The sequence below is a fragment of the Gossypium hirsutum genome, chromosome A02, assembly GCF_007990345.1.
Source record: "Gossypium hirsutum isolate 1008001.06 chromosome A02, Gossypium_hirsutum_v2.1, whole genome shotgun sequence".
NCBI classification, from domain to species: domain Eukaryota; kingdom Viridiplantae; phylum Streptophyta; class Magnoliopsida; order Malvales; family Malvaceae; genus Gossypium; species Gossypium hirsutum.
In genome coordinates this window covers 23,754,921-23,778,293 of record NC_053425.1, presented here as the reverse complement: position 1 = coordinate 23,778,293, position 23,373 = coordinate 23,754,921, and the positions used below count along the sequence as shown (strand labels likewise).

At 32.2% G+C, this 23,373-nt stretch overlaps 1 protein-coding gene across 1 annotated transcript; it reads left to right on the top strand.

The window, feature by feature from the left end:
- Positions 1-1,039: 1,039 nt before the first annotated feature.
- Positions 1,040-21,918, top strand: LOC107951043 (mannosyl-oligosaccharide 1,2-alpha-mannosidase MNS1). The gene is made up of 14 exons (XM_016885931.2): positions 1,040-1,444; positions 2,096-2,143; positions 2,521-2,652; positions 3,542-3,654; positions 13,641-13,706; positions 13,864-14,035; positions 15,827-15,916; positions 16,194-16,318; positions 16,408-16,473; positions 17,134-17,242; positions 17,333-17,431; positions 18,289-18,369; positions 18,447-18,617; positions 21,305-21,918. The coding sequence occupies exons 1-14, from the start codon at positions 1,286-1,288 to the stop codon at positions 21,545-21,547; spliced, it is 1,674 nt and encodes a 557-aa protein (XP_016741420.1). The 5' UTR covers positions 1,040-1,285; the 3' UTR covers positions 21,548-21,918.
- Positions 21,919-23,373: the final 1,455 nt, after the last annotated feature.

The following is a 23,373-nucleotide window of genomic DNA, read 5'->3' as shown; positions in this document are numbered from 1 at the left end:
TTCGCTTACATTTAAGTCCGGTAATGCCTCGTACCCTGTTCCGGCATCGAATACAATAAAGGGTGTTACAGTAGTAGTAAATAAAGAGAAAAAATTGTGAACAAAGAAGTGCAAAAGACAACTTTCTAGGCATCAACCCAATTAGCCAAAATATTCATAAATATGTTAGTTAATACTTATAGAAATATGAAGACAACATGATATTTATATTAGATTATCATCTGACCAACTAGAACTAGGTTCCTATTTAAAAAACTGGCTAATAAACAAATAAAATACAATTAAGATACGAAGAAAGCAAACTTATGCTCCCTCGATCCAAAGTAATTAACTCTCAGGCCTAGGAGTTATATTATAGTACTTTACATGCTACAAATCATAATACGGAATTTTGCATAAAACTCTTTAAATGCATAACAAAAGAAGTAAAGAATTAAGATCTTTCGCTGCTTGCAGCAAACATAAGAAACATAGCAGAGTATGCAATTCAAAGCCCTAATTTCTGGGTTTTGAATAACATAGCAGTAAAACGCTTACCCTTTGTTGATGGCTTCTAGGTAATATCGATTGAGGAAAAGAAAAAGAAGGAAGAGCAAAAGATGATGGCTTCAATTGAGTGATGTAGGTTTCCTATACAGCCAAAGGAAAAAAAGAGAAGTGTTTAAAAAAAGAGTACCATCATCCTTAGTAGAGATGGAAAGGAAAGGAAGTTACAGGTGAGACCGAAGGAGAATGATGATGGTTCCAATTATAGAGTTTTCATCCTCTCGATTAAGGTGAGAGGGCAAAAATTGAAAATGAAAAAAAAAATCTCTCTATCCTAATAGATTGAATGTCTAATCAATGGTAACGAAAGGAAATGACTAAAATTTTTTCCCAAAATAAAACTCTATTCAATGCAAACTGTAATAAGCCAATACAATCAATCAAACATTAATTTAACAATGGATCCGCCAAATTGGGCTGTAATCCATGATACCCAAACCAAACATGGTGTTAATGTTATCACTTGACTACTCTATTTCCACCAAAAAGACTATTCAATACCACTCTATAAAATTGAAGTCGACCTTTTCATAACCAATTCAAACCAAATCAAAGTCATTTTAGTTTTATTATTTTTCTGTACTTAAAACCTTTTCCCCTGTTCCTTTGTCTATTTCTTCCTTTTTCATTTTCAGGTCTACCGGTCTTCCTCCCTTGTCTTTCAAAATTCTCCTTCTTATTATTTATAAAATACTTTTGTTTTTGAAGATCCGATTCTTGTTTAAAGAAAAAATAGATAATGGCGAGGAGTAGATCATCGTCATCTTCGAGTAAATTTAGATACTGTAATCCATCGTATTATTTGAAAAGACCGAAGCGTTTGGCTTTGCTTTTGATTGTTTTCGTTTCAGCTACTTTTTTCGTTTGGGATCGTCAAACTCTCGTTAGAGAACACGAGGTAACTTCTTGTACTTTTATTTTTTATTCTTTAATTTTATGAATCGCCGTGTTTTCTTCTTTGTTTATTTTTTTTTGGGAAAAATAAATTACTATCTCTTAAGTTGATGTGAAATTGAAGGAATTGGATTTTTTTAAAAGGAAGGAATTAGATTTGTTAGACCATGAGCGGGGAATAATCGACTGCTGATCTGTATGTACTAATTGCTACAATTCTAATATTGTTACTGTAATATAGACGGATTTTGGTTTTGAATCGAGAGCTCTTAAATTCGATAGTATTCTTTTTTTTTTTTTGGTAATTTGATGTTGGTTTTTGTGAGGACGAATTGCGGTTTGATTCACTATTTTATAGTTAGGAAATTAGCAGAGGCTTTGTCAAATTTTGAATGCGTAGAATCTTATAAAGCGTTTTCTTTATGCATTCTTGCAATCCTGATTTTGTTGTTTTTAAAGATTGGAAGTACTAAAAGTATTGTTTTTATGGATTTGATGGCTTAAAAATTGAAGTAGGTATTTGTTATGAATTTGCGACAATGATAGGTGAAGGCTGCTGTGTTCATATTCCTCACTTGAAGTGGATACGCTCTGGCTATAGGAGATATATTCTTTTTAAATGCCTATGTATAACAAATTTCCTACTGACGTCCAGGTTGAAGTGTCCAAGTTAACTGATGAAGTGCATCGATTACGAGATATGGTAAGAGCAACTTTAGTATGCTCAAGTTAAGCATTCTTTTCCACACTTATTAAAAAAATGTAAAATATCACATTTTGCATTCGTTGATCCTTTTTTTTTCCCCTTCCTAGGAGGGGCTTTTGGACTTATATCTCTTGAATGACAAATTTGTAGATGAATTTGTTTGGAGACTCTAGATTTAGACATTCTTTTTTAATTCACTGTCAACATATTGTAAAAAATGGTGGGATTAGTGATACATTTAGTATATTATCTCTTTTTCTTCTTTTATTATGTCTTCATGGACCCCGTTCTGTTATGTTTCTCTCAATATATGTTCGAGTGCAGTGAGTTTTGGTTAGATTCATGGACTGAGTATTAACATTTGGTTATTTCAGCTGGAGGAATTGAAGAGTAAGGCAGTGCCAAATGATCCCGTTGAAATGCAAAGAAGAGAAAAAGTTAAGGAAGCTATGGTTCATGCCTGGAGTTCATATGAGCGGTATGCATGGGGCAATGACGAACTTCAGGTATGAGCAGTTGACCTTGCTTTTTTCTAGCGTACTATATTTTTGGTCATCTTACCAAAGTTATGACAATTAGAGTAACAGTTAACATGAATGATTTTCTCTACAAACTAGGGCTTTCTGTACCAAAAATTGCAATCTGGTACTGTCTTCATAATCTGTAGCTATTGTCCTTGTTTTTTTCCTGCTTATTATTTTCTTTGTCATATTAGCAAAGTTATGACAATTAGAGTAACAATTAATATGAATGATTTTCTCTACAAACTAGGGGCTTTCTGTGCCAAAACCTGCAATTTGGTATTGTCTTCATAATTTGTAGCTATGTGTTCAATTTGTGCATAAGCATTAAGTTCAGTTAACTTGAATATCATCTCAATATGTTTGCCTTACAAATTCTACTTGTCAAAACTTGTGTCTCTTGCAAACCTTTAGGAGTTTACTTGAAGAACTTAAGTGATTGATTTCGTGAGGTTCATAGGTCCTTGAACTCCAGTTGTATGGGAAGTGATGTGGCTGTTGCATTCGTTATCATTGTTTGCATGAGTTTTTGTTGGCAAATAAATGTCACTTAAAAGGAAGTGTCAAAGAATTGAATGTGAACAACTTTGAGAATAATTCAAAAGTGCAGTGAAGTAGAATAGAATGCATGTTGTCAGTTTGGCAGTAGTTATCAACTTATAATTTCTGAAAAACATTGGATGATAGGAAACAAAAAAGAAAAATCTTGGAATTTATGCTTACCAACTTCAGCTTGTTTAAAATATGACATTTGTTTGATATAGGCAGACTTATTTTAAGTCTAAAACTGATGCAAATATTTCATATATTAAAAGAATTTGGATTGTTCTTCATAATGATGCTCATTTTGTATATTTTTTGTATCCTATACCAGCCTCAGTCAAAGGATGGTGTCAATAGCTTTGGTGGTCTTGGAGCAACACTAATAGACTCTCTTGATACTTTATACATTATGGGTCTGGATGAGCAATTTCAAAGAGCAAGAGAGTAAGTTCAGCTTTCTATTTTCAATTTTTTTCTTTTCTGTTTTTGAATATAAGGTTTTGTTTCATTGTATGCTAGATTGCTTTGTACTTTCATCATCTATCAAAAATAGCTTTAAAGTTTGAATTTTTTTTTACTTGTGCTTGTGATTTGGATGAAGTTGTGTAACTGTAAGTTTGGCATTGATGTCATGCTACTTTACTAATGAAGGGTTGGCAACCCACATGTCATGGAGATATACCATTTATAAGTAGTTATATATGTTGTTTTGCTATGTTAAACTTTGAAAAGGGAGCAGGGAGTGTTGCTGAAGGAAGGCATGCTTATTTTTATTGACTTATTTCTGTAGATTATCAGTTACTTGAATAGCTGCTTTACTTTGACATAGCTTATTCTTTTGTTCTTTGGAAAGCCATAAGACATGTGCTTGGCAAGTGATTTAATTTGGTTCACACTTCATTTTTTATTTTCGTGTGTGGAATTTCTAGAAGTACTTTGAACCACATTCTTGTTTTTAAAGGGTGAATGTTGAAGGTATATGACATGAGCTTCACAAGAGTTGGTTAGAAAAGACCTAGACAAGCTGGCTTTAGATTTGAAACTAGGGAGGAACTTGAAAATGCTAAATAGGAAAAAGAAAAAGGAAAAAAGATTCCAAGCTTCTTACACACTCAGGTTTCATAGGATTTTCACCGTTCAAATAATGAGATCTTTTTGGAAAATCATCTCAAGTAGTTCTCCATTAATTGAATGAAGTTGCACATTCATTGAAGGATGGTTGGTACGTGGTTATTGGTATATAAAAAACCAATAAATTTGCAAACCTGATAAAATTTTCACCATTAAACCCAATTACTAGAAAGCACACTAGATGGTATCAAGTAATAATTTATAATGAAATAAATTTATTGAATTAAGTATTTCGAGGATCGAACCCACAGAGAAGAATGCTCTGCTGAATAAAATACTAATGAAATTACTACACTTGAACTATTCTGTACACTTAATAGTAAATCTAACAAATCAACTAACTAAATGACGGAAATGATTAAGGGTTGGACTAAATAAATGAACAAAGTGGCAATCAATGACATAAAAAGCATTGGATTGATAATTATTTAGTAATGGGTATTAGCAACCTATGTTATATTAATAATCCTTTTGGTATAACAACTCGGATAATCTATAGCTCTAAGGTAGCTAAGTTGGTGTATAGCTTATAGCCTCTTTAGCAACCCCTTAAATTGCTGCATATCTTAATAGGAAATAACAAAGAAACTTTAGCTTTCATAGACTTTCCTTTAATGTTGGTCTATATCTTATAGATTAACATTGATAATTAGTGCATGTCTTAACCAAGATTGGATAATTTAATAACTAGATCTTTAGAGTGAACTCTAGTATTTGACTTGGTATGCAGCTAACTTGGCATCACTCGGTTCGATGAAAATGTAAAAGTACAGTTACCTAATTATTTAAATTTTACAAATTAAAAAATAATTATAAAGGAAGAATAATGATATTAATATAAATAATATAAAAATATTCAATATAGATATAATTAAATTTATAAATATTCTTAATATAATAAAATATTTAAAAAATATATTAGAATTAAATAAAAATAAATTTTGAAATATACTTTTTTTATTTTATAATGGGATTATGTGTGTTAAATGAAATAAAATTATATACAATTATGAGGAATTAGTTTTAGAATCTTGAAAACCTTAATACAAATAAAATTTCTTTTCCAAATCTCTCATCCAAACACATCTTAAAGAAATCTCAAAATATAAATAAAAATTGTATAGAAAACATTTTTGACAGTTACCAAACCTAATCTAAAACATAAGAATTCTAAAAATGACTTCTCCTTTCTTCCTCTTCTCCAATTGCATTATTTCCGAGCTTTTTTAGGGTAGAATTGATGTCCATAATGGAAAAGACTAAATTGCCTTTGGCAAAACTATGTTGTTTTAGTAAGTTAATTTCAGTTGACGGGTGCCTAAGCTTTGGCCTGACGTGCTAGCAAAGGCAACCTAGTCTTTTTTTTTTTTTTCCCTAGAAGGTAGCCTATTCTATAATATGAATTTTTCTTCCTTTTTATCTTTCCAACTTGTTTTCTTGTTCTACTTTGTTTTTTACAAAGCTCCTTAAGCTTACAAAAGGCCTTAAACTAATCCTTGAAAAATAAAATAGGTTAAAAAACTTTTAAAAAATATCAAAAACATGTCAAATACAAAATTTCTAAATTAAAACAAGAAAATGCAAAATTAAGCTAAAAGAAATACTAAAACAACTTGAAAACAATTTCAAAAGAGTAAGCAAAGTATGGTTAAAAATGAGTGCAAGTTGAGCACTCATCAATGGTTATCCTAATAATCTTGCATGATCTTGCAACAAACGCACTAGATTTAAAACAATTACCTAGATTATGGATAGAGACATTTTAACTAAGAAATTTATAATACAAGGCTATTAGACTTAAAAGCTACAATCATTAGTAAACTGTAACATACTAGATGACCATTATACCTAAAACTGGACAAAGCACATTTGGATAAAAGCAACAACCTTGTAGATTTTAAGAATTGAAAATGGATAAAAGCAAATAAACAAATACTTTTCTCATCAAATGGATTCAACCATGGGTAACGAATTATGTGATTTTATAGAAAATATATTGTGAAAAAAAATTCTCAATTAAACAAGCTGAATCTAAATTGAAAAATGTTCAATTCAATTCTCAATATAAATATCCAAATCCAAATAGCTCAATAATCAAATATTTAATAATTCAAAATAGCAAAAGCCCAACAATTCATTATTCAAAGCTACTGGAAAGTTTATTATACATAAATATCTTTATCATAACTTGGGTCCTACCAAGGATTCCTTTATATACATTTTTTGGGATTAGGGCAAAATGGGGTTCTTCCTTTCACTCCCCAATCTATTCAGCCACCATATACCATCTTTGGGGGCCTTCTTACACCATGGGAGCTTTCCACTATTTCTTCCCCTCATCTCAATCATCGACGGCTTTTTGCCTTACACAAGTGGATGGCTCTAAACCTCTACCACCTTCTCTATCTTGTTGCAATCTTGTATCAACAATTGGTGTGCTGAGCTTGTGCTTACTCCTGATGTCCAAAATTGGTTGACACAGCTCCCAACAAAAGCACTGAAGCATGTCAGTTTGTCTTTCCCTTTTATTTTATATTAGTATCAAATATTTTGATCCAAAGTGTGATATGCTTGCTTTTTTGGCAACACCCTTTTGATGGGGGCTTTAGTAGCTAATAATATGAATAATTAAAAAAAAAGGAGGGTTGTGAATCCTTCGACAGTGAAATGGGGTTAATACCCCTCGCCATTGTTTTTTTAATTAAAGCCTTATATTCCAATATTTTGTGAGTTGTGGCACCCCTCGCCTATGGCCTTGTCAGATGATTGGTGCAAGTTGGGGTTGTGAGCCCCTCAATATTTTGGGGTATGAGCCCTATGAGGGGTACGAACTGCTTGCCACTTACACATATTTGCGTTTATATATACATATATTTTATATATAAAAGAAAAACCCACAAGGGATGTAAATCCCTTGTATATATATGTATATTGTGTTTAAAAAAAAGGTTAATACCTTGTTTAAAAAAAAACATTGGGGTGGAAACCCCCAAGGCTATAAACCCCTTGCCATGCATATTTATTATATATACATATAATATTTATTAAGAGAGAAAAAGTGAAGGTTGTGGTGAACCCCTTGGCCATTTTGAATATATGTGAAAAAAGAAGGAAAAAAGAGCATTTTGGACTCTTCTCGAATTTGCATAATCCTGAATGGCTTTGTTGTGACTGGTGACACATTTCATCACTTCACGTAACTCCAAATGGCTTTGTTGTGAATAGTGGCACCACTCATTGATTTGCATAATCTCAAATGGCTTCTTCGTGAATGGTGACACCTTTCATCACTTTGCATAATTCTGAACGACTTCGTCGTGGATAGTGGCACTGTTGTAAACGTTGGCAGCTCTTGAATTTTCGTAATCTTGAACGTTTTCGGTGTGAATGGTGGCACCTTTCATCATTTTGTGTAATCCCAAACAACTCCGTTATGAATGATGGCACCTTTCCTCGAATTTACATAATCCCAAATAGGTTCACCGTGAATGGTGGCACTTTTCATCACTTTTTGTAATTCCGAACGGCTTTGTCGTGAACGGGAGCACCATTTGAATATGTGTACTCTCAAATAGCTTCGTCATTAATGATGACATTGTTCATCACTTTCCGTGATTCTGAACGGCTTCGTTATGAATGATGCCACGTTTTATCATTTTGTGTAGTCTTAAACGGCTTTGCCTTGAATGATGGCACCTTTATTCAAATTTGTATAATCCTAAACGACTTCATCGTTCATGGTGGCATCACTCGTTGAATATGTGTAATTCCAAATGCTCTGTCGTCCATGGTGGCGCCTTTCATCACTATGCATTATCCTAAATGACTCTATCGTGAATGATGTCATCTCTCGAATTTGCGTAATCCGAAACATCTTCGCCTTGAATGGTTGTAGTTCTCAAATTTGTGTAATCTTGAATGACTTCATTGTGAATGGTGGCACCTTTCCTCAAATTTGTGTTATCTCGAACAGCTTTTTCGTGAATGGTGGTACCTTTCGAATTTGCGTAATCCCAAATGGTTCCATTGTGGACGTTAACACCTTTCATCATTGTGTATTCTGAATAGCTTTGCCGTGAACGGTGGCTTTACTCCTCAAATATGCACAATCTCGAACGACTTTGCCATGAAAGATAACACCTTTGATCACTGTGTAATTCCGAACGACTTCACTGTGAATGGCGACACCACTTCTTGAATTTGCGTAATCCTAAATAACTTTGTTGTAAACGGTGTATAGTTCATCACTTTGCATGATTCTAAATTTCTTCGTCGTGAACAGTGGAAACAATCATCACTTTTGTGTAATTCCAATTTGTAATCTTAGACAAAGTCTTTTTGCTTATTGCTCAACTTTACTACTCCTAAAGGTTTACTCCTCTAATAGTATGGCTCCTATGGCTACAACTTTTACGCCTTCTTAAGGGTTCACTCCCTTATGGTTACAACTCCTAAAGGTAAAACTCTCACAGCTTTCTAAGGTTTCACTCCTCTAAGGGAACGACTTTTAAAGGTGCAACTCTCACACCCTCTTAAGGGATTATTCTTCTAAGGGTTTAGTCCCTTAAGAGTACGACTTCTAAAGGTACAACTCTTACACCTTTTTAAAAGACTACTCCCTTAAGGGTACAACTCTTAAAGGTACAATTTTCATTTACTCCTAAGGGTTTACTATTCTTTTTTTTTGTAATTTCATTACCCTTTTTCACTTAATTATTAATGTTAATCAGTCCTCACATTCTTAGCATAATCTTGAACTGTCTCACTAAATAGTGGCTCACCTTATTAAATCAACGTAATCCTGAATGGTTGCTATGCCTTTAAGGCAAGCTTAGTTCTGAACAATTATTATACCTACAGGATTAGTATAATTATAAATACTTATGAATGGTTGCAAGGTGAACGATGCTAGCCTAATTTCAAATACTTGTGAATTATCTTTATTTTTTTAGAAGAAATGCAAATAGATTTTCCTACATCAAATTGACCTCTCCTACGGCATAGAGACCTTACTATTGCTTTTCATTTGAGTTAATATCACTTTATAACCTTCTCTTCGACTGGATGACAATTGTTATGCATAAATGTTTTTATCACAACTTGGGTCCCACCAAAGACCCTTTTATATAAATTTCTTGGGATTAGGGTAAAGCAAGGTTCCTCCTCTCTTCCACTCTCCAATTTGTCCACCCATTGCACACCATCTTGGGGGCCCTTCTTCAATCATGGGAGCTCTCTACTACATCTCAATCACTGATGACTTTTCATCCTACAAGGGTGAATCGCTCCAAACCTCCAATACTTTCTCCACCTTGTAGAAGTCTTGCATCAACAAAATTGAATAATCTTGGGTATTTCTAACCTAATTCTCAAAATATAAAGACAATCACAATAGCCTACTGCCCTAAGAGTAATTAAACACAATTAATATAAAACAACCTAAATAATATCAAGTATAGCAAATGTAGTGTGGTAATTAGTATTAAACTAGAAATTATAATAGAGTAACAAATTTAGTGTTTTAAATACTTTTAACCCTTTTGGGTAGCTTTTTCATCTTTCTTCTTAAGATAATAGCATCTTTCATATATTAAAATCTTAAATAATTGGCAATTCCCAATTTTACTTATCTTTGGTATTTGATTTTGTCTTTACATTTGTACATGCACTCGCACTCACACTCATACTTGCTTGTGCGCACACACACATGCACATATACATACAAACTCACGTTGGTTCTAATGAGATGATTAGTAGATGTATTTAAATTGAAAAAAAGGTAGAGCTTTCCTGATGTTGCAAGTCTTTTTTTTAATAATTGGATTTTGTGAGTTTTCCCTAATTATTTTCTTAATCTTTGAATTTTTTTTGAAACTTAGTACATGATGTTTGTAATATATTTCAATTATGACGATGCATTTTGTAGAGTTCCAGAGTTGAAAATAGATTTAAAAGAAATTTTTGAATGCAATTGACGTGGGATAAAAAAGGGTTTTGTTCTTTTCTTGCAACCTTTATTAAAACTTGATAGTAAACCACTGTTATGTGTTTATTCAAGGAGAAAAAATAGGACATGTGATAAGAGGAGAGGTGGAGGTTTAGCATGCATAAGGATGACACCCACTTCTACGGATAATGCATCACACTCCATTATGAATGGAAAAGAAAAATCCAACAAGTGCAATATTGGTACTGAAGTGAGGGCTTGCTTGGAGTATGAATGGAGAAGAAAAATCCAACTTAAAAACCATCAATTTTGGCAAGAATGGTAAGTGTGCAAGCAATTAACCCATAATTTTTTATGAAACGGCGGTAGTACCGGTCAAACCTAAAAATCCATGCAACTGATTGACGTTTCATAGGATAGGTCATGTTTGCGTTGTCTCGTCTTCTGATGCACCATTATCTTCTTGGTTGGCTTTTAATACTACAAAGGAGCTGGTCTTGTAGCGACAAAAACACAAGACACGGGTTAGTTTTGCTTGTTTTTCAACATCCTAGTTTCATATTGGAGTGGTGGAATTTAGGCGAGGATTGTGGCTGTTTGGGAAGTTGAATTTTGGCCTTTCTGTATTTGAGGAGGACAAGCTTGTTGTAGTAAGCTAGGCTTGGTAATGGACTAAGTAGACCCTTTTATAGTGCGTGGGGCCCTATCTTGGCTATAAATTCCAACGCAAAGCTCATTGCCTTATACACAGTGGGTGGCTTGTGAATACGAACATTTGCTTTCAATTCCTCTCGCATACAATTAAGAAATACCCCCAAAAGACAATAATCCGACCAATTTGAGACTTGTTGATATTTTTGGATAGTACCTGTCTATCGAATACTATAGAGGTATTAATTGAGTTTTGAAATTTGGTTGGGCCATAGTTCTATAATGCTTGCACCAATTTGTCCCAATAAATAATGATTCTTCCACTGTTGAGCCATGAGAAAAGATTTAGTGCATCTCCCTCGAGGTACATTGTTGTGACATCTACTTTTAGTTCATTTAGTGTTTGATAGTAGCGAAAATATTTTTTTTGCCTTGAGAATCCACTCACCTGCGTCACTTCTACTAAATTTAAGAAATTTGATTTTTTTTTTCTCCATTGTCGAAGGTCGTTGTCATCTTCTTCATGAGACCAACTGTCTCATCTCTAGTCCTTATAGCCAAGGGTTGTTTCTTTTCCTTTGCTTCTATTATTGTTGGCTGGATTGGAAGCATAAGGCTGAGCAAATTTTGCTCTTTGAGTTGCCTATACTAAGTAGCTACAAACGTCACTCCTACCTTTTAGCTTCCAACTCAGTAGGTTTTTTTTTTATATAAGTGAACAAGTACATTATAACGGGGGAAGGGGGGAAAGGGTTTACAGACACAGGGATCGAACCTTGGACCTCATGCTAATCAACTTGAAAACACAAGTTTGTCACTGAGTCAGTGATGTGATTGTTAACTCTTTAGTTGTTAAAAACTCATTCAATTTACTTATTTTTTATACAATTTACCTCTTCTATAGAAAGAATGTGTTCTCTTTGGTGAAATGTTGCATGTCATGATCAAATAATTGAGGTTGACTAAAAAGAATATGACATCCATTTTTTAGCACAATGTAACACAAAGTGTTGACCTATATTATTTTTTATAACAAATTTGATTACACATTGAGATTTCACAGGTATCTCAAAGTCCTTTTTAGCCCAATAAATTTTGTATGGACGTGAGTGTCTCTCCATAAGTAACTTTAACATGTCCACTATTTTTTTGGAGATAATTTTCCCAAACTCCCATAGTCAAAATCTTGTGACATACTTTTTAGAATATCGAAGAACATAACTTAAAAATGATTTGTCGCCAATTTTCGTTCTCTCTTGTGCTGTTGTCATAAACCTCCTACATCAATGATTCTCCTTGTACTTGGTAAATATCTACATTATCATGTTCATTATGATCATCATAATCATAGATACGAGTTGTCAGTTCTTTACCTTCTTCATCTTGCTCTATTAGGTTCCCTCTCCTTTGAGGACAAGCAAAAGAAGCATGCCCCTTGTTACCACAAATTCGAACATTTTGATTTGAGTCCAATTGCTTACCTTACTAAAGTTGAATAGCATTCCACCTCATAACTCACTCTACCTTATGTTGCCTTTGTTGGTTTCTATTACACTTCCTTTATAGGGCTTACTTGAAGCAGTTTTCTTATCATTGTAATAGCCTTGAGAAATGACAGTTGCTCTACTAGATAAAGGTCTCCTTGCACCATAGTGTAAAACCCTTTCCTCAGCTTGTAATGCTTGTTAAGCATCTTCTAATTATAGACGTGAATCATCTCTAGTTTGTCTCTAATATTTTTATCCAAACTTGCAAATATCAAGCTGTTAGCTGTTCATTAGTTTCATTCAAACCAACTCTAATGAACTGCTTATTAAATTGCATAGTTAAAATTTAAAGGATATTTTTCAAATTCTTTTGGAATTTTAACTTATAAGAAATATTTTAAAACACATTGGTCCAATTTATGAGTACGGTTTGAAAATAATTTTCTAATATTTTGTCATGAGTTTTGCAATTTTGATTTAGGAGAATTTTAAGTTAAATTTTGTTATATCAAAACATTTGAAAATCAAGGGTAACAAATAAGAAACTCTTAGATTGCTGTACTTTTAAGTCTTGAATATGCGGAACAATGAAAATAGATATGGGGCAAAATCTAATTGGTTTTCCTGTCATGTAAATAATTTTCGTAATTTATCTCCCTTCATGTTTTAGCCTTCTCACTTTTTTTGTATGTTTGCCAAGTATCTTTCAGCATGCTTAGCATTCATTCTTATGCCACCAAGATCCTTGATTGAATCTATATATGTTTCTTGTTCTTATCATTTTCTTTTAGATGCTCACTCTGCTCTTTTTTTTTTCCTTTACATGTACTAGTTTACAAGGATACCTATCTGTATGTATCCCCTGAGTTGCCTGTGCTAATAACACTAGTTCTAGTTGTCTATGCCAACACCACTAATTCTAATTGACTATTATTTTCTTATTTTGATTTAAACTATTTGAGTTGAATAATGTTACATCTGATTGTCACACCATGCTCCCCTAGTTAAGATATATAGGACTGTTGTATTTAGGTCATTTTTATTATGTTGAACTATCATCATTGGTGTTCTAGAGAGCATGGAAGCATTAAGTGCTTCAACCATTTTTCTGTTTTTCATTAGTTCACAAGTATAAATAACATGCAATATTGTTTTCCTAGAGGGGGTTATTGTTAAATTACTATTGATAGGTGCTTTGGTGCTACTGTTTGCAGGTGGGTTGCAAACTCATTGGATTTTAACAAGGACTATGATGCCAGTGTTTTCGAGACAACCATAAGGTTGCTTTTTTAGTTTATATGTGCATCAGTTCTTCCATCGAGAAAATCTTGAGTTATTGTCCTTTTTCCCATCTAAATAGTTTTTTTCTTTTGTTTTATTTTTAAACTGACCGTGATATCTGACTATTTGTCCTGCATATTCTAATTGAAAATTCAGAGTTGTAGGTGGACTTCTTAGTGCATATGATCTTTCAAGGGACAACGTTTTCCTCGAAAAAGCTAGAGATATTGCAGATAGATTGCTACCTGCTTGGGATACTACTACTGGGATCCCTTATAATGTTATCAACTTGGCTCATGGAAATGCACATAACCCTGGTTGGGCTGGGGTAATTTTTTTGCATTGTTGTTGTTTATTAGTATTTACACTCCTTGATGCTATTGCACTGAAAGATTTTTCAATACATGATAGCTAGGTTGCTTAGATTATGACTTCTCTAGCTTATAATAGTTGGAAGCTTGTTTTTCTATTGTTAGACCAACAAGTTATGGCCCCCATCCAATAGCCATCTTTTTATAATCTGAACCATGATTACTAAGCATAGAAAGGCGTGCACCTAGAATTAGTGGCAAATTAACAAAGATGCCTTGCTTTGGGCAAGGATGTTTTTGGCAATGTGCATGCTTTTGCACCTAGACACTTTTGTCAAAGCACATAAAAGCATGCACAACTTAAGTGTTCCTTTGGTTGCTTTAGTTTTTAGTTGTTTTATTAGCTCTACCTTAAAATAAACAAACAGTGCAAATGCACTTTAAAAGAAATACGTATATGGTCATGTGCAACCTCTTATTAAATCTGGAAAAGAATGAAAATGAGCTAGCATATGATGGTGACTTTTAGTTAGTGTTGTTAAAATCGGTGCGGATCGGTTGGTCTAGCAATTCAACTACCCCCATGGAGCCGGAAATTGAAAGAGCTGCTATGAACTGTTTAAAACCTAGGAAATAGAATAAATAAAACAGGTTTAATCTAAGTAGAAGTCAAGATTTGGATATTTCAAAAATACCTGTCATCCATAAGAAGTAGAAAAACAAGAAAATTAAGGGAAAAAGTTGACAGTATCGATCTAAAATTTATCTACTTTTCCAAAATGTTGAAGAGGTTTCTTGTTTTTAGGTGGTTGTTTGGCATAAACAAGAAACGAAGGAGAGACAAGACTCATGAGGTTGAAACTTCCCCTGATAAAGATTTCAAACTTGTTCTCTAAAGGGTATTTTGGCAACATATAAAGGGTGGGAGAGATTAGAGTGGTGGGGAGGGGGTGTAGGAGAAGAAAAGTTTTAATGGAAAAAGTGGAAAGGATAAAGGAAGGGGGAGAACTGGAAACATGAGATGGGAGATGAGATAGAGAGGAAAGATTTCTATTGTATTTGGTTTTGATACAGGTGATTTTTTTGCAGTAATATTCCAAGGGAAGAAATTGGAAAAGTGAAGGAAACGTTAAAAAGGTGTCAAATGAAATGATATATTCTTGGGTTTTATTTTGTTTCTATGTATTGTTTTGGGATTTGATAAAGGTTATATTTTGAAGTAGATTTATAGTTGAACTAGGAAGTGGTGGTCTGACCGATTCAAGCACCAGTCCGGTTCTTACAACATTGCTTTTAGTTATTATTGATAGAACTTAAACTTTAAAATAGTTTAACTGATTGAATGGATGGAGATAATTTTTTAATGCCTATTAATAATATATAATTTAAGCTTTTTACACAATGTATGGAATTTTCTATCATCATGTGCCTTTGGCTGATGTAAACAAATCCTTGTGCACCGGACATCACTAACATTGCTGAAGACTTAGTGGAACATGAGTTTGGTTTGAGTCGCATTGTGCAAAAGTATTTATTTAGTTGATTTCTCTAATTGAAATTAAATCCCAATTGAATTTGACTTGAAACTACTATTTGTCTATCCAACAAATGAGACCATGTGCCGTAGAGATTAATCTATGTCTATTTTTGGCAAGTAACTTGTTAGGTCTTTTGTTGTCCTTTATATGGTAGTTTGTCGTTTTGCTAGTAGAAAATTTACCTCCTAAGCAGAAATCTCCTTTATTTGAATTTGGGGCTGGTATCACATATTTGTTTCATTGAGTTTACTTTTTCCCTCTGTTCCCTAGGGTCAAAGTATTCTTGCAGACTCAGGGACTGAGCAACTAGAGTTTATTGCTCTTTCTCAAAGAACAGGAGATCCCAAGTATCAGGAGAAGGTATACTCCTTTCATGTTTACATGTGTTTATGTTACAGACCATCTTTCTGATTGTTATGGTAGGACTGCTTTATTGATATCAGATATCAGACTTCAGGATGGTGCCAATTGCTATAGCCATATTTTAGAAGCCTTGTTTTTTTTTTTTTAAAAAAAAAAAAATGTAAGTTTATGCTGAAAGGACCACCGTTGACTCTATTGAGGGGAAAACTTTTTGTTCAAGTGCCTATTGGTTGCCAAGGTGGATAATTAATTTGATCGTCTTTTGATGCATTAGGTGGAGAAGGTTATAGTTGCCCTTAATAAAACTTTTCCGGCCGATGGTTTGCTTCCCATCTATATTAATCCTGAAACTGCAACTGGTTCATACTCCACTATAACCTTTGGTGCTATGGGTGACAGGTATTTTACCATTTGAAAATCAGCCTTGGTCAATTTTTTTTTTTTTTTTCTATTTGAGGTTCTGCATAATATTAATAAGTTTATTGCAGCTTCTATGAATATCTGCTCAAAGCCTGGATACAGGGAAACAAAACATCATCATTAAAGCTTTATAGGTGAGATTCCATCATCTCTCTTTTCTCTATTTGCATTTTTTGAATTGCTGCTATTAATAGCTGCTTATGGTTATCCATTGGATGTTAAAATCATATTTCTTTAAATGTTAATACTTGGAAGGAACTTAGCCTCCTTCCATCCTGCATAATCAAGTTTATGCTTAACATAAGATTTCTGAAATCAAATCATTGTTCGCTAAGTGATTTTGGGTTTACTTGTGCTAATTTTATTCTATTTCCTTATAAAGAAAACACATTTTGTTGTTGGCACATCTTTAGGCTCATGCAGAATATGACAAGGTTCCAATGCATTCTATTAATATCAAATGGATGTCACATCCAACTTTATGTGCATGTGTGTGTGTGTGTTTGGATCTGAAGTTAGTATGAAAATAAAACGAAAGACTTGGTGAAGGAAAGTTTCATGTACTTGAGATATTTCCTTAGAGGACTTTCTACAGACTTTTGAACACACACACACACACACAAAAAAAAAAAAAAAAATCTGTTATAGCTTGAACAAGAAGCAAAATGTTGAACATCTTTATTGATGAATTTGGTTTTCATGCTTTAAGCACATTGATTTTAATGCAATACTTAGCTATTTATTTTGATTTAGCTTTCTGATAAGAGAACTCCATTGGGGAATGTTGGATGTAGAGATATGTGGGAAACATCAATGAAAGGTCTACTAAGCTTAATTAGAAGATCAACGCCATCATCTTTTGCATATATCTGTGAGAAAAATGGGGATTCACTGACAGACAAGGTAATATGAGTTACTGTGGCTCTAGTGCGGCATTGTTATTTTATAGTTGGATTGTTTCACTTCTTGCTTCGACATTTCATATTTTTGCAGATGGATGAATTAGCATGCTTTGCTCCAGGAATGTTGGCTTTAGGTTCATCTGATTATGGTCCTGATGAGGCAAAGAAATTTCTTTCACTTGCTGAAGAGGTATTTTTAATGGCTTGAAATACTAAGCTTAAAATGCTTTCACCTTGATCATGCTACTGAAAAATGTTTATGTTTTTTCTCGGATGTTCCCTTGACAAATGTCAAACTGGTTCTGAGACAGAAAGTTGATGTTATCCATGAGATCAGCGGATGACCAAGGTTGCTGCTAATGTTGTGAAGGAAAACTCGAAAAAAAAATAAAAATAAAATAAGTGTTCCTTTAATGGTTAAAACTCAAAAAAGTAGTTTCATAACCTAAGCCTTCATGTCATTCCCAGCTTTAAGGAGGAGTAAACTAGATAGGTTATGATTGTGGCTTGCTGAAAGGCAAATCAAACAAATTTTTGCTATAAGGTTTGCTATGTGAGGAGGATTCTTCATGCCTTTTTATCAAAGAAATTTTGTCCCTTTGTGCAAATTGACACCCAACAATGAAATTGTCCATTTGATTTTTTTTTTATTTTAAAAAATTGATAGAAGTCTACAATCAATTTATTATTTATGATGAACTTAATGCTTCTCCTGTTGGCACTGTAGATTACTTTCCTCGGTATAGGCACATTTCCTTTCTTTTTTCCATGTAGCGTTACCTTCTTTGATGGATTCCTAGGTATAGTGTATGGTGATTAAGAGTTTGATTAAGAGTGTGAATTGCAGTTATCTCGTTTATTTCTGATTTCATTTGGGAAAATGTCATGTAAAATGTAGTGTCTTCATGTGAGGGTGTCAAATGGGTGGCTTTGAGCATACATGAGCGGCTTATAAATATGTTGGGTTCCTGATACTTGGTTACCCCTGTATGATCCATTTAAACAGCATCTGATCTTCAGCTATTGATTTTTTTTTTTCTTATGTAGCTTGCTTGGACCTGTTACAGTTTCTACCAATCCACACCAACAAAGTTAGCCGGAGAGAATTATTTCTTTAATCCGGGGCAGGTAAGTTCCCATTATTCTAGTGATATATGTGCTCTTATCATATTATATGATGACAGTTATAAGCGTAAACTTTTCAGGACATGACAGTGGGCACATCCTGGAACATATTGAGACCAGAGACAGTTGAATCACTATTTTATCTGTGGCGCTTAACTGGTAATAAGACATATCAGGAGTGGGGTTGGAATATATTTCAGGCATTTGAAAAGAACTCCCGGATAGAATCTGGATATGTTGGACTGAAGGATGTAAGTTCTCTGTCAAAACCCCCAGCACTATTGTTTATTTATTTATTTTGTGTTTATATTTGTACTTTTGATCCTTTCAAAATCACATTTTTTAATAAAAGAAAGAAGCAATAAGATGCTCAGCGGAGCATTTTGGTTCTTTACCTAGATTGGTCATAAGTATATACTTAGTGCCTGATTACTTTCTTGTTTCCTTTGAAATGTTAATTTCTTTTTTTAGCCCCCTAACACAGTGTTTGGGTTGAGGGGAAAGGGAAAGTACAAAGGAAATGAAGGGAGAGGGGAAATTATTTTGTTTTAGCATGCTATATATAGGCTAACTAAGAGAAAAGCATTATCCCTAAGTTCCTTGAAACCAAATTTTCATCATCCTCCAAATTGGGAGAGATAGAGCTTCTATGTATGGCATCAGATTCACAAACGTACAAGTTTCTTTTATCAGGTAAATTTTTATTAAAAAATGACCTATAATGTAAATGGCCTAGAAAGATTTAAACTATCTGATATTGAATATGAATTGGAACATCTTAATCCCTATTTGTGTCATGTCATATTGACTTGGCATTATACTGTGGGTGAATCTTGTTTGCGTAATCTAAGTTTTTTGCTTTTTGTTTATCAATATTTGAATCTGTTTGTGATGTTTAAATAACAAAATATGAATTGTTTCTTTTTATTGGCATTAAGCTGATGAAACCTAATAGTTTATTTTATTTACGTTCCTTTCTTTAGGCAGTATGTTTATTTTATTTACGCTCCTTTCTAGTGTTTGTCAACAGTTTTACATATTCATCCTTGTTATATGGCAAATATATGTTCAGGATTTATAATATATTTATAAGCACGAGTTTGAAGAAACTTTTAAACTGATGATAATACTCTTTATTGTTAATTATATTACTAAATTAACATAAGAATAATAATTTATTAGTATTATTGTGCGATCATAATAAAAATAATATTAATTAATATAATAGTATATTAGTGTGAAATTAATTAATTTGGTCATATCTTTTAAAGGTTAAAAGAAAAACAATTTATTATTAATTAATAAAATTATAAAATTATCAACTCATTAAATATAATTGGATAAATTAAATATAATAAAAATAGAATTTTATATATAGATATGATTTTATTTTAAATATGATAGTGATTAATAATGTTAAAATCAATTTTTTATAATTAATAAAAATTAAATGTGTGAGATTAACATTATATATATTTAAAGATAGTATCAATATATTGGTCTAATCTATAATGTATAAGTTTATTTATTTATTCTTAATTTGTATTTTAAAACTTAAAAGAAAATAAATATGTTTTATGATTAAATTAAATACTAAATTTTTATAAATACTAATTGCATATAACCAAAATCGATTTGATTCAACACAAATCTTAACAAATAGTATGACTAATGTATATTTGAGAAATTAAGAGAAAAAATTGATTAATTAAGACATAGTATTTTGTATTATCTATATTTCTCATATTTTTAAATCAATAAAATTACATTCCTAACAAATTATTTATATAATAATTATAACTATAATTATAATTATTTTATTAATAATGTTTTAATTATCAATGTAATAGTTATCATTTATTTAGACTTTGGATCTATATTAAATTATACTTTTTATTCTAGATTAATTATAACTTAATTAGTGTTATTTAGCATTATAAATATATGCATTGGGAAGACATTTTATTCAAAATAACATCTAAAAACTTATGCAAAAAAGCATATTTTAGGTTTATTTAATAGCTTTTGTTTCCATCATAAATAAAGATATGATTATTATTATTATTTGAGTTGTTTAGTTATTATTATTTAATATTCTATAATTTACTATTATTTAATTTTAAAAATAGTGAATATCATTTACCATTGCGTTTCAAAGGCAATGAAGTATAAAGTAATGGCTTTTGTAGGTGAAATTTCTACTATACTCGAATGAAAAATTATTTGATCTTATTACTTGATATTTTACTCTAGGTTGTTTTCCCTTTTCTTTATTTTCATTACTTTTAAAATGTTATTTTATTTTCGTAAATTACTTTTCAAAATTGACTCTTATTATAAATTTAACCAATTCATATTCAAATAGGAAATATATTTTTTTAATAATTTAAAAAAAATAAACACGTAAATCTAGGTGCTACTCATGTGACATGGGAACTAATTTTAAGAAAGATAAGTTTGTTTTTCATTGTTGTTTCTTTGTAATTTACTTTCTAGTGTTAAAAAGGAATAGAATATCTAATCTAACAACCGAAATTTATGAATGTTACGGGCCAAACTTATGCTCGGAAAGTTCTTTAGTTTGGGTTCTTTAATTATGGCTTAGATTATGTTTTTATTTTGGTTGATGTAGTTTCCTTTTAAGAATAGGTTTCCTCTTTTTTGTAGTTAGACCGATCCTTATTTGAAGTATGAAATAATAAAACCCTGAGAGCAGAATTGATACCAAAAAGAGTCCAAAGATTTCAGTTTCCTTTTGATGAGCTAAAAGGTTTTAATCTTTCTTTGATGAGCTGAACTATCAATCACTATAATTCTTAACAGTAGAAAATTCTTCAGTGAGCAGTATCTTCTAAAATACTAAATTTGCCTAACCCCATCCGATGTTTGATGTTTATTGTTGTTGTGATTCATTTATCTTATTTGATGGTTTTCTCAGGTTAACACTGGTATAAAAGACAACAAGATGCAAAGCTTTTTTCTTGCAGAGACGCTGAAATATCTTTATCTTCTTTTCTCACCACCTACTGTCATCCCATTGGATGAGTGGGTATTCAACACAGAAGCGCACCCTTTGCGGATAGTTAACCGCAATGATGCAAATCTTGCAGCATTGGAAGGGCAACATAAACCTGTGATCAAAATACGAAGCAGGAAAACTGGTCGATTGGGTGGTAATTAGGATTTGTTTCCAGTTTATTGTTCCTTGCTGAACTATGAGATTTTAATCCTCAAATAGACGACAAGCCTGACGTTATAATGATATCATTTCTTGAAATGGATAGAAGAGTGAGTCTCCAGTTTCTAACAGAGAAGCGTGCAGCTCGACCAAATCCTTCATTCCAGGTTAGTGTAACTGTTGTATCATTATATTCACGTGGATTGAAATGCCTGTATGCCATCATTTTTACCTTTTTAAAATGGATAATTAGCATAGAACTTGGGCAACAAGTTTGCAACCATTTCTCCAGGATTTTCTAATGCAAGTTTAATGGGCGTTGTGTAAAAGAATGTTATTTCCCAATATTTACAATTTGCAGTTTTACATCTCAACTATTGGTTATCCAAAACCAATTGGTTCATTTTTTATACTATTTTTTCCCGTCCTTTTTGGTCCTTGAATCAAACAATTGATATAGGATGATGTGATTAGACATGTCCATGGGTTGGATTTAGGCTATATAATCAGAAGTTTTTCAAATCTTTTAATCAAGTTTTGGCTCGAGCTGGATTGGCAGGTTTGAATTTGTTGGGTTTTTTGTCTAAAGCTCGACTCTTATAGGTCACGTTTTGGGTTGGGTAGATAGATTGATCTAGGTATATCTATATAATAATCTATATACCTATATATTCAGTGTCCATGGCATTTGCCATGCTACAAGTATACTCCTTTAATTTTGAAAGTGTACGATTTTTTTGTCCTTCACAATATAGGAAAATGTTAAATTTCAATTTTAGTTTTTTTTTAATGCCTAAATATGAGGTTTGATTTATATACTTTAATTTCCAATATAGTTTTGTTCCTATTTCTTATTATAATGTTATTAGTTGTCCAAATAATTAATATTGTTAATTTCATGATTAAAATGTTATATGGTTATATATAATTTATCAAGAAACTAAAAATGAGACTATATATGTGAAAAATATTTAAACATAAATAAATTTGAAATGGTACATTGAAACATGCCTATGTGCTAGTATCAAGATAAAAATGGTGCAACCAACAGTATGGTATTGACTATGGGTCATATATATGTCGTTTAAATCTGACCAGATCAAATAGAATTGATCAATTGTACAGGTTGAATTGAAAATGGATTGGTATACTAGTCTGAAGGTAGTTATTGAGTAGTTCCAACTACGAAGGACATTAAATCGTTATTAAATTGTCAACCGTAAATAGGATGAATTAATAAAAAAAAAACTAGCTGAACTGGTTTTTATGATTTTTGGGCCAAATTTTATCTAGCCCAAATTGGAAAAAATTCATTACACAATCAATCGGTACAAACAAAAAAATAACACCAAGCCCAAAAATGCCCAAAATTAAATAAAAAGGGAATACAAAAACTAATTTGACACATGACCAAATAATTCCTAATCAAATTACTTTATCTTCTTCTATGAGTCTTAGATTATCAAGATGCAAATTCATGGGACTAGAATTTTAATCTAGTAAATTGCGCAGCTTGGGGTAGTTTTTTGGATTTAAATTCACTTAAATCAACCTTACTCTAGAAAAATGATGATTCTCGAGAAATTATCTAAGGTGTCGAAACAAAGTGAAAATAAACTCAAAAGAGAAAAAAAAAGTAAAAAAAATGAACAAAAAAGTCACAGAAAAATAGTATACACTAAATGTTTAAGTAAACACTCTCAAAAGTATTCTATTACTTTGAAGGATTACAAATGAGGAGAAGGCCTCTCTTTATAGTTGAGCTCCCTAGATCCAACGATACATATTGAATTACATCAACGGTTGAGGTTAGTGTCTGTTTACTAGAT